Raw genomic sequence first — 16,122 nt, 5'->3', positions numbered from 1 at the left:
ATGCAAGCCAGTGGTGTCAGCGGTTCACAGCATTCCCTCTTGATGGGTGAACATTAGCATTGATTGGAGAGGTTCTATGTCTGCTCTGGTCTGAATCTACTAAATATTAAACACTCCCCATGCATAATATACTGCTGAGAAAACCGATTTACTCTATTTAATTTGTATTGTTGCATCAAAATGAGCGATGACACGGATTTTCACATCATTTAGTGGTAAACGTTCTAACCAAGGATATTTGTTTGGCTTTGTTTCTGTGGCTTTTCACCCCTAAAACAATCCTAATATGCACAATCTTTTTTTGTTGTTGTTGTTTTTAACGCAAGCACAAACCATCCATCTTTATTGAACATCATTGCTCCTTTTTTACATTTGTGGGTCTACTTGTTCGGCTTTGGAGCCATGTTATTGCTTTAAGTGGGGTATTTAGAGAAAGCTCTCATACCTTTTAATCTGCAGTGTGGTCCTGAAAAATCTCTGCTTGAAGAACTACACAGTCCTTACCCCTACACCTTCAAGCTAAAGAGAATCGGGACAGGTAAGGGCTTAAAGGGTACAATTGGGACTAAATGACCCAAGTATGAGGTAAAATTTCATCTTAACGTTGCTAAAAATCGCATTATTACTTAAGATGGTGCTTGTAAAGTCACTGTCGTCTTTTACCCATCTGTCCAATCAGCGGAGAAGAGGTGGGACAAACACACAGACCAATACACAGATCAAAATGTAAACATTACTGGATAGTCACTATATTTTTATATACACTAATATTTTATACTAAATGAGATATTGGTAATATGCTACTGTCATGGATTACACATCATAATTAAATCATCTATTGTTAATTAGGAGGCATTTATGAAACATACCGGAGTTAAACCAATGAATATTCCTACAAGATATACAACAACATACAAACGCAGCCCAAGACAGAATTACAAGCTTACATAAAATCCCAGTATCAAGTCAAAAGTCACACACAATAATCAATAAAACAATAAAAAGCAAAAGATTACAGATTAAGATGTGTCTTAAGAAGCTTCTTAAAGAAATCCAAAGAAACAGCATTGCTGATAATTGTGGGTAATGTTTTCCTTACCTTCTTATGGTTTTTACCCTTCAGTGCAGCAGATCACACATGTAATCTGGAGTGAATCAATGTACTGCTTTGTAGATTAAAATCAGAGTCTTAAAATCAATACATGAGTGATCAGGGAGCCAATGGAGATGCTGAAGCACTGGACTATTGCGCAGTGGTGTGAAGAAACAAATTACAAACACTCAAACTCAGCTTGTTTTAGAGTAACTTGCCTCTACGGGAGCATTCATTCTTAGTCCCTTATTTATCAGGGGTTGCCACAGCGGAATATACCGACAATACTCTGGAGTATGTTTTATGCAGCGGATGCCCTTCCAGCTGCAACCCAGCATTGGAAAACGCTCATACACTTTTACATTCACACACACTCACATACACTACAGCCAATTTACTTAACCCAATTTACCTATAGAGCATGTGTTTAGACTGCGGGGAAATCGGAGCACCCGGAGGAAACCCACGCCAACATGGGGAGAACATGCAAACTCCACACAGAAATGCCAACTGGCCCAGCTGGGACTTGAACAAGTCCCCTTATTGCAGTGAGGCGACAGTGTTAACCACTGATCCTCCCCAGAAGGAAACATATAAATACTAAATAAAAGTGGACCCAGAACTAATCCCTGTGGGACACCCTGATGCAATGGCTCACAGAAGGTCAAACAGAGCGCTCGGAAAGATACGATGTAAACCAGTTTGACACAGATCCAGATCAACAGACCCACGAGTGAAGCCTGTCCAACAATATACTGTGACATATAGTATCGAATGCAGCACTCAGATCTAACTGGACCAAAATGCAGGACTAAAGCTTCTCCTCACTGTGAAGATCAAGATGTTTCTTAAGACTGTAAAACAAAATTTTTTGCCACATCGATCACATTTGAGCTTTTTCACTCCAGTGTGGATCTTCATGTGTTCATTAAGGGTTGATCATCGTGCAAAGTTCCTCCAACAACGAGTGCGTGTATGGTTTCTCTCCAGAGTGGATCTTCTGATGTGCTTTAAAATGGAATTGCTGAGTAAAACACTTTCCACACTCATGAAGGCTTCTCCTTTGTATGAACTCTAAGATGTCTCTTCAGATCTGAAGGCCTCAAAAATGTTTTACCGCACTGATCACATTTGTGTGTTTTCTCTCCAGTGTGGATCAGCATGTGATTTAAAAGGTTTGATAATTGTGAGAAATTCTTCCAACAGTGAGTACATGTGTACGGTTTCTCTCCAGTGTGAATTCTCCCATGTACTTTCAGATTTCCTAAAGTAGTAAATCTCTTGTTGCAGTGTGAACACACAAACGGTTTCTCTCCAGTGTGGATCTTCTGATGGTCTTTAAAATGTGATTGTGTTGTGAAACTCTTTCCACACTCAGACCATGAATAAGGCTTCTCCTTTGTATAAACTCTAAGATGGACCTTCAGATTTGAAAGCCTCGAAAATGTTTTGCTGCACTGATCACATTTGTGTGTTTTCTCTTCAGTGTGGATCTTCATGTGTTTATAAAAGGATGATGATTGCCTGAAAGTCTTCCCACACTGAGAACATGTGTATGGTCTCTCTCCAGTGTGAATCCTCTCGTGTGTTTTCATTGTTTCTAACCGTCCGAATCTCTTGTCGCAGTGTGAACACTTATATGGTTTCTCTCCAGTGTGAATCATCTGGTGCAGCTTCAGTTGTTGAGCTCTAATAAAACTCTTCTTACACTCAAAGCAGACAAACTCTTTCACACCAGTGTGGATCTTATCATGTTTTCTTAAATATGACAGCAGTGTAAAACTCTTTCCACACTCAGAACAGGAATAAGGCTTCTCTTTTGTATGAACTCTAAGATGGTTCTTCAGATCTGTTGAATTAAAAAATGTTTTGCTGCATTGATCACATCTGTGTGTTTTCTCTCCAGTGTGGATCCTCTCATGTTTATTCAGGTTTCCTGAACAATTGAAGCTCTTGTTGCAATATGAACACTTGTAAGGTTTCTCTCCAGAGTGGATCATCATGTGACGCTTGAGACTGTGTTCGTGGCTGTAACTCTTTCCACACTGAGTGCAGGTAAAACATTTTACAGTTGTTCTATCCATTATAAAACTTTCTTCATTCTTTGTCTGAGTTTCGATTTCAGTTTTGACATGATGTTTCTCCTCATCTTCACTCAGTTCTTCACTCTCCTCCTTCACCATCACATCTGAAAATTAATAAGTCACATTTTAATCTTCGAGTTTGTTTTTTGTACATGGTTTTTTAACACCAGAACTAGAAACAATATATAATCAAAAGCCTATAGGGAAAATAAAAGATGAACACATGATATGAAGACACGACACAAGAACCTTTTTTCTCAGATTGTCATGTAGTGTGCGTCCGTTTCCATCACAAGAGTTAAAGGGCTATGAAAGCCCCGTTTTTCACAACGCTAGTTTGAAAAAAGTCAGGAAAGTGGGTGTGTCCAACTCTGTTTAGATGGGAGTGTCGGGGGAGGGAAGAGGGAAGGGTTTGCATAAAAATGGGAGTTTCAGTTCGGGCACATGCTGATTTTCAAAAAGGAAAAACAAACACACAGACGCAGGGGAGAATGACAGTGACTGTGTTTACATGGACATCAGTAATCAAATTACTTGAGGTTGGATGATGGATGAAATTACATATGGATGATAAGAAAATTCCTTGTATTGTTTTGTGCCAGTCTTCATCTCAGATTGGTTCATCTAAATCTGTCTCCCATTTATTTTTAACCTAAATCATGCATGTTGAGTAATTCATAAATCTTGCTTATTGTTTGTTTTTTGAATGATTTACATCCAAAAATTGAGTGTATTTAAGAAATGGGAGGACGCAGTGGAAAGTTGCTGGAATTTGAAGCTACAAAGTTCTGAAGTTGCAAGTAGCTTTAAAAGTGTGATTTGGGAATGTTGTGGGAATATACATTTATATTATCTCTCTCTCTCTCTCTCTCTCTCTCTCTCTCTCTCTCTCTCTCTCTCTCTCTCTCTCTCTCTCTCTCTCTCTCTCTCTCTCTCTCTCTATATATATATATATATATATATATATATATATATATATATATATATATATATATATATATAACTGGTGCGACAGACCCTAAAATGTCTTGGTTTTTCTGAGCCCTGATTGTCTCCAGAGTAATGCAAATTGTCAGTTTCACAGCATGGCTATGTTTATTGTTTTCTCTTTTCGGTCAACTGGTCAGATGGGACTGGTCTGCAGAACATAATTTTGTACACTGTTTTCTGCCTTTGTCTTAGGGTGAAACTTTCAGTTCTAAGAACCCCTTTTATGTGGTCAGTAGCTGGGCAGGTTTCATCCATTCTGCAGACTTACATGCTGATGGGATCAGGCTTGAAAAGGCAGTTTACCCTGCCGACAACAACACTTCATTTGCATGCTTTGTTTTACAATGTATAAAAAACTAGTGCTTGCTGTACAGTTGAGAGTTTTCTTTCGATGACGCCACAGCCACGCTGAGTTCTTCTTATTAAAGGATTCTGCTTTGAAGACAACCGAAAGTTCTCCCTGGTTTTTTTGGGCTCTTCTCAGAATTTCACAACAGTTTGGTGCCGTGAGCCAGACTAGGGAAATTCACAACAAATGTCATATTTCTGATCCCGCTGTTCAAAAGAAGCAACGTTTCCATCAATATAAAGATCAGACAGCGAATTTACGCCTGCCTAGACCATGTTCGAAACCAATTGTGCCACACGCTTGCTTTTGAGTGAAGGTCCCGGCCGTTAGATCACCCCCTCGATTCGAGCCCAAATAAAAAAATACACTTGCATTAAAATGTCCCGAAAGATGGTTTTGGTCAATTAAGGCGTTGGTTATTATGCTGATATAGGTGCAGATCTTCATTTTTGTAAACAGTTAAGCCAATAGTTTAATGCGATAAATACAAGGAGTGTCATCGCCATTGACCATTGTTGACAGTTTCTCAAAGCAGACCGTCGGAGCTTCAGGAGGGGATTGAAGTGTTATTATTACATTTCCGTGTTATTTTACCATGATAAATTGAGTTCTTCAACAGTAAACTATACTTTCTGACATACAGGATCTGCTGGAACACTGTTTATTCGGTCAGGTCAGGGCTTTATTAGTTTGCTGATACACGCCTAGGCATGACGGGGAAAATACAGGTGATCATTATCTAGCAGTAGTTCTCATTATGGATCTGAAATAATAATTAGGAAGACAAAACTAATGTTAGCTGATCTTAACATCGATCTCCTGTAACGTTATTTGAACTTGATTTAAAGGACTTCTCTGCATTTTGAGTTTCAGCATGTTATTAGCCCCTTTCACACAGTGATACCGGTAAATATCCGGAAAATTTCTGGAACGACTTTACCGGTAAATTATTAAAAAAAGGTGTTCACACAGACACGGACTTTCCCGAAATTATCCGGAAAACAACATTCACACATCCATTCCAAAATACCGGTAAAATCTGACATCATTAACCAGCTCTAAACGGCTGCGCTTGTATTTGTAAACATAGAAGGAGTCTGCATTTTCTTGATGGTTTCACTTCATGCAGCTGCTTTGTGAGACCCAAAGGCAGAATCGCGAATCGCAGCTAAATGTTTACACACTTGACTACATTACAAATTCTGTGGATGGAGAAGTATTGTAGACAACTAAAAAACATATGGAGGAACACTTTCACATGTCGAGATGTACATAATGTGTGTGTGTGCTGGCGCTCACCGGCTCCTTCACATGCACCGTCTGCACACGCAACTGAAGCAGAGGTTAAAGGTAAACAAACAGCGGCTTATCATAAGCATTTTATCGACAATTCTTTCCACAGTTGGCATTAAGAAGGAACATATAAACGTCATCTGACTAACATCTAGCAGCTAAATGTGTCTGGAATAATATTCAAAGGCTTTTATTTTCATAAACAGCGCGGATGTGAATGCGAGTGTTCTGATTGGCTGGAGTTGATGTCTCACGTCAGCGTGTTGTAGACGTGAATCGTTCTTGCCAGCAATTTTCCATCTATGTTCACACAGCGCAGCGTTCCAGCAACCAATAATGTTACAACTTCTCTATCTGGAAAATTTTCAATAAGGGCCTGTTCGCACCTTTCCGGAAAACTGCCGGTAATTTTCCAGAAAGGTCTGTATGTGTGAAAGAGGCTATTGAGTTCATCTACTGAATTTGCTGTCATAAAATATTTATGCTCTAGAAGCAGAATCTTGTATATCAAATAGAGCTGTAAATGTTATATATTATTTATATACATCATGTAACGTTGACTATTTATTTGAAAACTCCTACTAAACATTAAAATGAATGTAAATTCCTCTTTGCCAAATATACTGTAATTTAGGCATCAAATAAACCAAATGAAAACGGAGGCAAAAAAATGATAAACAATACACAAGCGATGTTCAGCAGCTGATGGAAATCAGGTGATGTATTAATACTGCTGAGTTTATTGTACAAATTGACGAGGATTATTTTATATAGTGCATGGTTGGGATGTGTAAATATCCACTTGATATTTAGAAATCTTGCTGTATTTATCTTTTAAATGTACGATTCTTCCCGCATGGTGAACTGTTATCTATTGTGCGTGTATTTGGGTCCTGTTGTTAGCTAATTAAAATAAAACCTTTCTACAAATCTGTTGCTTAAATGTTATTGTTCATATTTTACAAGTATTATTTCTACCCCTGTGAAGATAATAAATACCAAAAACCTGTTAGAAGAGAAATATATTTTTAGTCTAACTCAGGCTAGAGTAGGGCTGCTCGATTAAGGGGAAAATCATAATCACGATTATTTTGGTCATAATTGTAATCACGATTATTCAAAACAATTATCAGTTGAGGTCAAAATTATTTGCCGTCCTGTGAATTTTATATATGTTTATAAATATTTCCAAAATTATGTTTAACAGTGGAATTTTTCACAGTATTTCCAATAATATTTTTTCTTCTGGAGAAAGTCTTATTTGTTTTATTTCGGCTAGAATAAAAGCAGTTTTTAATATTTTGAAAGCTATTTTTAGGTCAATATTATTGTAATTATATGTAATATATTTTTTGATTGTCTGCAGAAGAAACTACTGTTATACAATGACTTGCCTAATTACCTAATTAAGCTTTTGAATGTCACTTTAAACTGAATACTGATATCTTGAAAATTTCTAGTCAAATATTATTTACTGTCACCATAGCAAAGATAAAGAAATCAGTTATTAGAATTGAGTTATTAAAGCTATTATGTTTAGAAATGGGTTGAAAAAAATCTCTCCGTTAAACAGAAATTGGAGGAAAGGGTCGCTAATAATTCAGGAGGGCGAATAAATCTGACTATAACTGTGTATATGCACAGTTATTTTCCTCCCTGTAAATAAGGAAAGGGAAATAAATACAATAGGATAAAAATATTAAACAAACTGTGCTTTAAGCATCTTCACTGTAATAAAAAAACTTCAGCTACAAAAGTCCTTCAGTCAAGAGCAGTGAGGGATTTTCTCCATTTGTTGTTTGATTCATAATAAAAACAGACGGCAGTAGGAATATTGCGCGCTGTCACTCTGCGGCTATGATATGGTTTCTCTTTCACATGTTTTTTGATTCCCAACTTGTTTGTCATGTCAAGTGCAAACCTACACCCTTGCTAAAATGTGAACTGAAAGTACTGTCAGTGACATTCAATCTAGTAGCAAGCAACAGAAAAGTACAATTTCAGAGTTGTTTGCTAATATAAGTTAATATATTTTAAGCATTTTAGCGGTAAGAAGTCAAAATACAGATTATTAAATTGTTGACTTGACTACAAAATTAAATCGAAATTGCAATATCTGTCAAAAAAAAAACGCAATTAGATATTTTCCCCAAATCACACAGCCCTAATTGGAAGTCAGGCTAGAGATGGGCTTTGCAACTGGTAGTCTAAACCACAAAAAGACTTCTCATGAGCTGGGCTCAACTGAAGATCGCTCCAGAATTGCCCATGAAGGATCAGTGGTGTCATTGTTCATCCAATATAGCAATGCTCTTACATCAGCTATAACATTTGGAAGTGCCATTCCTCCCTATGCGCGAGGTCTCTGCAGTACACTTATTTTTATCTTAGGTGTTCTTTGTTCCAGATAAAGGCTGATATCTGATTATTTAAATTAAGGAAGAACGATTTTGTCAGAAAGAAAGGAAGAGATTGAAAGATATACAAAAGTTTGGGCAGCACATTCATCTTTAACGTACTAATTCTACCGTCCAATGACAAAGGCAGGTGGTCCCATCGCTCAAAATAAGAGAGGCTGATAATTGGACACATATAAAGCTTTATAAATATGTGAGACACATATGCCAAGGTATTTAAATTTCTAAAAGGAGCTGATCCTAAACATGATAGGCATTAATTCACTGTAATATTGACTTTATAGCCAGATATTTTGCCCAAGAACCAATTTGGGAAAACTTGAAAGGGGTGTGACAAATATAATAACATATCGTACGCATACTATGAAACCTTATGTTCCACTCCTGCCCGCTGAATGCCCAGAGCTAGAGCTTCCATCACAACTGCAAATAAGAGTGGGGACAAAGGGCAACCATGTCTTGTGCCATGTTGAAGTTCAAAATAAGTGGAAATATTAGTGTTAGTGCGTACAGCAGGCAAATTTGCTAATTTTTTCGTGAAAATTTTTTAACCGCAAAAAAAAAATCATGAATGAGTGTTTGTGTGTTTGGCTGAAAATGAAGAGTAATGAATAAACACAAACCTATCAGTTCTTCAGTCTCTTCCTGTTTAATTCTGCAGGGGTCTGGATCACTCATCTTCTCACTGTCCTTCAATAAACTCTGTCTTTGTCTTTCAATGATGGCGGCAGAGCTTCAGGAGAAGAAACAAAGAACGTGTTTTATTCATCATAGTTCACATATCTGCTGCAGAAGAGTCCCATTATTCCCTTCACAGATCATATTTAGCAAAATAATAACAAACGTGGAAACCTCACATAGTAAACAAACACATTCACTCATATTGTCCTCTCAGAGCTCCTCTCTGCCTGCTGTATTGTTTTGGTCAGCAGACACACAGATAGAGGTGAACTCAATGCAGAAACTAGTCGCAGATTGTCGCTTTAATAAACTGTAAAGTGTGTTTTATTGTTGTGTAAACACGAGAAAAAGCGTCAACGACTCACCTCAGCTCTGAAGACTCGACGCTGGATGAACGCGTCAGTGCTGACGTCACGGAGGAGGCGGGAACAACGGAGGATTTTATTTTTATTTTTAAAAAATGACATAAAACTTTAAAAATCACGCATAAACTGTGGAAGAATTAATGCAGTAGTATCATATTAGATCAAAGTAATACATACGAAAAAAGAATATATATATGTGGACTCTGTTATTTTCATTGCCTTTAAAGTGAAACAACTGAACATAAATATAGGAGGCTGCAGTGGCGTTGTGAGGGGGGCTTTGAGGGCTTAAGCCCCTGATGTACTGTCAAAAGATATTTTGGAATATGTTTCACTTAAATAAAAATAGTTTGTATAACATTTCTTTTGTTATCTAAGTACTTTAAATGACCACATACATCACGCTCATTCAACTTAACGCAGCGTTAGTGTCGGGTAATTAAATTCAGCTGTGCAGCAGTACCTGTTTCTACCGGCAGGTGGGAGTGGCACTGTTGTCACATGGTGTTAAAAAAATCATCATTCATTCATTATTTTGAGGAGCTGAAGCTGATGAGGTAATAATAATACAACTGTTTCGCGAAACTGAATAGTTCTAACTGCTGATGAAGCTTAATATTTGTTTTACAGTATAAAATGTGTAAAGTTTTGGTGAAATAAAATAATCAATAAATCGTGCGTCATATAAATGTAAATACATGCGAATTAGGCAGAAAAACGTACTAGCTCTGTACTAGCTTTCTAGATATGATATAGATATCTAGACATATTTATCTAGATATGAAATAGCCAGTCAGATCTGTTTCTATAATAGTTAAATCACAGTGAGTTCATGCATCTAGCTTATTATTTTATAGCTATATTCGGCTGTAACTTTAATTATAAATCGACTTTCTTATGAAAATACCTAAGATGGCTGGAAGAACACTTATAAACCATTTACTGTCGCAGTCATGTAAATGATCAGTTGAAGCCTTTTTATGTTTATTCAGGTCTTAATTTCTTTCATTTATCTACAGCAAATGCTGGATTCTTTCATCCATATTTCTTGAAGACAGCAAGTGACTCGGCTGTTCTGATGTAGTTAGGGAGTTCATTCCAGCAACTGGGCAGATTGAATGTGAGAGTTCGGGAAAGTGATTTCTTCCCTCTTAGGGATGGAACCACGAGGCGACATTCATTCACAGAACGCAAGTTTCTGGAGGGCACATACATCTGCAGAAGTGAGAGCAGATACGAAGGAGCAAAGCCAGAGGTCGCTTTGTAAGCAAACATCAGAGCTTTGAATTTGATGCGAGCAGCAACTGGCAGCCAGTGCAAACGGGTGAGTAGCGGAGTGACATGTGCTCTTTTGGGTTCATCAAAGACCACTCGTGCTGCTGCGTTCTGAAGAAATAAATGAGAAGTGGGTTAATTATCAATGTTTTCTCCTTTTTGGTGTTACAAGTCACGAAGCTTCACAATTTATTGTTAAAAGACTGTCAACTCAAAAACCCTTTATTTATTAATAAACCATTTATAATTCTATTATTGAAATTAGAGTAAATCACCTCTTTTTTGGGGCGAATGCTGCGGTCACACTGGGCTTTTCTCCCCATAGACTTCCATTCAAACGCACGCGAATGGGTCCGACCGGAAACGCAGGGTCATGCGTCAAGTTTCGCAGGTTGCTGCGGTGCAAAGTTCAAGCTTGGTAAACTCTGACCTGCGAAATCGCATCACTTGACTGCGTGAGACCAATCGAGGATCAAAACAGGACCTCTCTTGACAGAAATTTAAAACATGGAGCAATCACTCGCATTTTTTTTAATGTCTAATCATCTTGTTTAATCCCGCCCCTTTTTGCAGCGCCGTACAACAAAATTTGGCAAGCTCAAACTCTAGTCTGACCGCAGCTTCTTCCATAAATAGATGGACTCCACCCACCTTCTACTTTCATTCAGACCAATCAGATACCGGCCAAGTGGTGCTGACCAATCGTTGCTCGTTCTTACTCCAGCCAATCACGCTTTGCCTTACAATTAGAGCGGGACCAGCCCTAATTTGCCAGTCTCTTCAAAATGGACAGCCAGGTCAGTGTTGCTTATCACAGCATTGTTATAATAATATGAAGTGTCACCTTAGAATTATAAGGTTTTATCTGACATTTTTGTCAAAATTTAATTACAGACATATTCCTAGTAAATGACAACTTATTTTTATTATGGGATGTTTTTTATAAGTTGTTTACAGTTTAAGACTTTTTATTTAATAAACAAATGTTACACACATACTGTCTGCTATATGGAATGCAAAAACTTGTGTCAAGTTTCGCAGGTTTCTGCGGTGCAAAGTTCAAGCTTGATGAACTCTGTCCTGCGAAATCGCATCACTTGACTGCGTGAGACCAATCGAGGATCAAAATATGGACAGAAAAGTTCTGGTGGACTCTGGACAGAAATTTAAAACATGGAGCAATCGCTCGCTTTTTTTAATGTCTAATCATCTTGTTTAATCCCGCCCCTTTTCGCAGCGACATACGTCAGAATTTCGCAAGCTCAAACTCTAGTGTGACCACAGCTAAAGCCCCTTATCCCTTTCGACCTTAGAAAAATGCAAATTTTAGGACATTTTACATGGCATTTATAGGTTTTTGCATCTGAACTCTGTATTTATATATATATATATATTTATTAGTTACATTAGGGTCGTCACGATACTGGTATTCGGTATTAATCGATACTGAACTTTTAAAAATGGCCATTTCCAACCAACATTTGAGCTCTACTGAGCGTTTTCTAAACAGCGCTGATTTGCTATTGTGTTCATGTGTTCAACAGAAATGACTGTGATTGGCCTTGAAGGTCATCAGTTCACCGAACTCACCTCTGTTTACTGAGTGTAACCACAGATTCAGGGTCACTGGAGTGTTTCAAAGTCACGTCGATCAGCTGGTATGTCTATAAGCTGATCTATGAGCTGGCTTTAAAACGCTCCAGTGTCCCTGTATCTGTACACTCATGATGACCTTCACGGCCAATCCATCTTTATTGAACATCATTGCTCCTTTTTTACATTTGTCTGTCTCCTTGCTCGGTTTTGAAGCCATGTTGTTGCTTTAACTGGCATATTTAGCGAAAGCTCTCATACCTCTTCATTTGCAGTGTGGTGACAGAATTACAAGCTTACATAAAATCCCAGTAACGAGTCAAACTGCATTCCTGATAATTGTGGGTAATGCTTTCCATAATTTAGAAACATCCGGCGGCCAGCGGTGCCCCTGTGCAGCATTATCAGCAAATCAGTTACATTCCCACATTAAACGTGCTTTCTAGCATGAAAATGTCGCACACTTTTAATCAGATTCATTTAACAGTGGAGGATCGAGTTGCATGTGGTGTGGCTTTGCTTCACTTATCCAGTATGTCTCCATATATCTGAAATATTCGGAAGCAGTTTTGTACTGTCGCAGGAGATTCTCGATTTATTAAAGGAAAAAAAATAACATTAATGCACATCAGAAACTCGCCAGTATCTTTTATTAATGCATGTTCCTGTAAGAAAACATCGTAAATAACTGGAAATTAGCCGACTGCAATAATCAAACCCTTGAGAACTACTGTGGTCGAAAACAAACTTTACAGGGCTGCGTTCTCCGAACTCCTCTCAAGCGCTGGACTACTACATTCCGATTGGTTGCCGCCAAACTGCATCATAGCTCATTACCATAAAGTTTACTTGATTTCAACTCTCCTCGCTGCCGGCTACTTTTGAAAATGAATGACTTCCGGCTACTTTGACGTTGTCTCCGCTTTCGATGTGAACGCACGGTAAAGCTTTTCCTTTGTATGAACTTTTAAAATGTTTCTTCAGATCTGAAGGCCTCAGAAATGTTTTACCGCACTGATCACACTTGTGTGTTTTCTCTCCAATGTGGATCCTCATGTGTGCTGTGTGATGTGATAACTGAGTGAAACTCTTCCCACACTGAGTACATGTGAACGGTTTCTCTCCGGTGTGGATCCTCATGTGATTTATAAGGCTTGATAACTGTGTGAAACTCTTCCCACATTGAGTACACGTGTACGGTTTCTCTCCGGTGTGAATTCTCTCATGTACTTTAAGATGTCCTGAAGTAGTAAATCTCTTGTTGCAGTGTGAACACACGTGCGGTTTCTCTCCAGTGTGGATCTTCTGGTGCTTTTTCAAGTCTCCAGATGTAAAAAAATTCTTCTTACATAAAAAGCACACAAACTCTCTCACACCAGTGTGGATCTTCTGATGGTCTCTAAAATGTGACAGTGTTGTGAAACTCTTTCCACACTCAGAGCATGAATGAAGCCTCTCATTAGTATGAAGTCTAAGATGGATCTTCAGATGTGAAGGCCTCGAAAATATTTTACCGCACTGATCACATTTGTGTGTTTTCTCTCCTGTGTGGATCCTCATGTGATTATTAAGGGAAGATGATTGCCTGAAACTCTTCCCACACTGAGTACATGTGAACGGTTTCTCTCCAGTGTGAATCATCTCGTGTGTTTTCATTGTTTGTAACCGTCTGAATCTCTTGTCGCAGTGTGAACACTTGTACGGTTTCTCTCCAGTGTGAATCATCTGGTGCAGCTTCAAGTGTTCAGCTCTAATAAAACTCTTCTTACACTCAAAGCAGACAAACTCTTTCACTCGAGTGTGGATCTTATCATGTTTTCTTAAATATGACAGCAGTGTAAAACTGATTCCACACTCAGAACAGGAATAAGGCTTCTCGTTTGTATGAACTCTAAGATGGTTCTTCAGATCTGAAGAACTCAAAAATGTTTTCCTGCATTGATCACATCTGTGTGTTTTCTCTCCAGTGTGGATTCTCTCATGATTATTCAGGTTTCCTGAATAATTGAAGCTCTTCTCGCAGTATGAACACTGATAAGGTTTCTCTCCAGTGTGGATCAGCAAGTGACGCTTGAGATTGTATTCGTGGCTGAAACTCTTTCCACATTGAGTGCAGGTGAAACCTTTCACGGCTGTTCTTTCCATTACAAAACTTTCTTCAGTCTTTCTGTGAGTTTCAACAAGTTTGACATGATGTTTCTCCTCATCTTCACTCAGTTCTTCACTCTCCTCCTTCACCATCACATCTGAAAATGAAGTCACATTTTAATTAGCATTCTTGTTTTGTTAAATGTGTTGTGGAAACTATGCAGTAGCCTATTTTATGTCAATTAATGCAATTACATCTCAAATAACTTCAAAATTACAGCCAATTCTGCACTTTTTCAAGTGACATTTTTTTAAACGTCACACATTACATTATTTTATTATACTTAAATATATTAAATGTAACTTGAGCATGTTTCCCACGCTGTATCTGTTTCACTGATGCAGTGGTGTTGCTCTTTTTTAAATATATGCTCATATTTGCTATAACTTTGCATGAGCACATCGAGTTCAGCTGGAGAAAGAAATGTTGATCTTTCTTCAGATGTTGCCATGGTGACTGGTAATATCTGCGCTCCATTGATAATGCCTTTTTATAGTCGCGGTGTGCGCTTAACTCTAAGTTGGTCTAATCAAAGTTGATTGACTCAGATCAGCTGTTCTGAAACCCAAGCGTTTTTAATCTTTCGGTAAATCAACTCAGAGTTCAAGTTTAAACTCAGAGTTGGTTGAACCTCCTAACTGAAACAGACCCATTTTCTCATCACTTCTTTTGACCAGTGAGTATGTGTTGGTGTAATAGGTTATTTCCATTTTAACAATATCAGTCTTCTAGCCAGAAGAGAACCAAAGATAACATGTTAATTTGTCTTGTGTTGAGAGGAGCGTTCTCAGTGGCCACCCTGAACAACACGAGAAATGGTGATGCCTCAGCCTAAATGCCTCAGAGAAGCTCTCAAAAATACTAATCCAGTATATGTAAAGCTTTGGATATGTCCAGAACATGTGCAGCAGGGTAGCAGGATCATGTTAGCATTGATCTTAGAGAGTCTGACTTTAGCCCAGTGCAAACAACGAACACTTTTGTATTGTATTACAGCATGTCTGAGGCATTTGGATGATGAGAAAATTCCTTGTTTTGTGTCTTCATCTCAGATTGGTTCATCTAAATCTTTCTCCCATTTATTTTTAAGCTAAATCATGTATGTTGAGTAATTCATAAATCTTGCTTATTGTCTGTTTTTTGAATGATTTACATCCAAAAATTTAGTGTATTTAAGAAATGGGAGGACGCAGTGGAAAGTTGCAAGTAGCTTTAAAAGTGTGATTTGGGAATGTCATATTTCTGAACCTGCTGTTCAAAAGAAGCAACGTTTCCATCAATATAAATATCATTAAGCCCTTCCTAGACCATGTTTCAAAAGTTCTATCCATCATTGATGGAGCAAAAATGTCGTTTTCTAAAAGGGGCTGATCCTAAACATGATAGATTGACCGCATCTCCAACAGGCATTAATTCACTATAATATTGACCTTATAGCCAGATATTTTGCCAAATTCTACAAGTAACTTTAACTTGTAAGGGGGTGTGACAAATATAATAACATATCATACGCATACTATGAAACCTTATGTTCCACTCCTGCCGCTGAAGGCCCAGAGCTAGAGCTTCCATCACAATTGCAAGTGTGGGGACAAAGGGCAACCATGTCTTGTGCCATGTTGAAGTTCAAAATAAGTGGAAATATTATTGTTAGTGCGTACAGCAGGCACTAGTTTTTTTACAGCATGTACCACTCTTGAATAGTTTTTAACCGTACAAACAAACAATCATGAATAAGAGCATTCGTGTGTTTGGCTCAAATTGAAGAGTAATGAATAAACACAAACCTATTAGTTCTTCAGTCTCTTCCTGTTTAATTCTGCAGGGTTCTGG

At 38.0% G+C, this 16,122-nt stretch overlaps 1 protein-coding gene across 1 annotated transcript; it reads right to left on the bottom strand.

Annotated features, from left to right (window-relative positions):
- Positions 1–111: 111 nt before the first annotated feature.
- On the bottom strand, positions 112–14,382 carry LOC130216557 (zinc finger protein 271-like). The gene is made up of 4 exons (XM_056448453.1): positions 13,001–14,382; positions 12,561–12,582; positions 8,850–8,959; positions 112–3,281 (listed from the first exon to the last, which is right to left on the bottom strand). The coding sequence occupies exons 1-4, from the start codon at positions 14,379–14,381 to the stop codon at positions 2,140–2,142; spliced, it is 2,655 nt and encodes an 884-aa protein (XP_056304428.1). The 5' UTR covers position 14,382; the 3' UTR covers positions 112–2,139.
- Positions 14,383–16,122: the final 1,740 nt, after the last annotated feature.

Source organism: Danio aesculapii, chromosome 22 (genome assembly GCF_903798145.1).
Source record: "Danio aesculapii chromosome 22, fDanAes4.1, whole genome shotgun sequence".
Taxonomy (NCBI): domain Eukaryota; kingdom Metazoa; phylum Chordata; class Actinopteri; order Cypriniformes; family Danionidae; genus Danio; species Danio aesculapii.
This window is presented reverse-complemented; position numbering and strand designations above follow the sequence as displayed.

Excerpts from the sequence above, each read along its gene's own strand:
- LOC130216557 (XM_056448453.1), bottom strand. The coding sequence starts at position 14,381 with ATGGTGAAGGAGGAGAGTGAAGAACTGAGTGAAGATGAGGAGAAACAT. Across the intron at positions 8,960-12,560 it reads AGCACGTTTAATGTGGGAAT|CTCTGCCGCCATCATTGAAA; the intron begins GTAACTGATTTG and ends CTTCTCCTGAAG. Across the intron at positions 3,282-8,849 it reads AGAGACTGAAGAACTGATAG|ATGTGATGGTGAAGGAGGAG; the intron begins GTTTGTGTTTAT and ends ATTAATTTTCAG.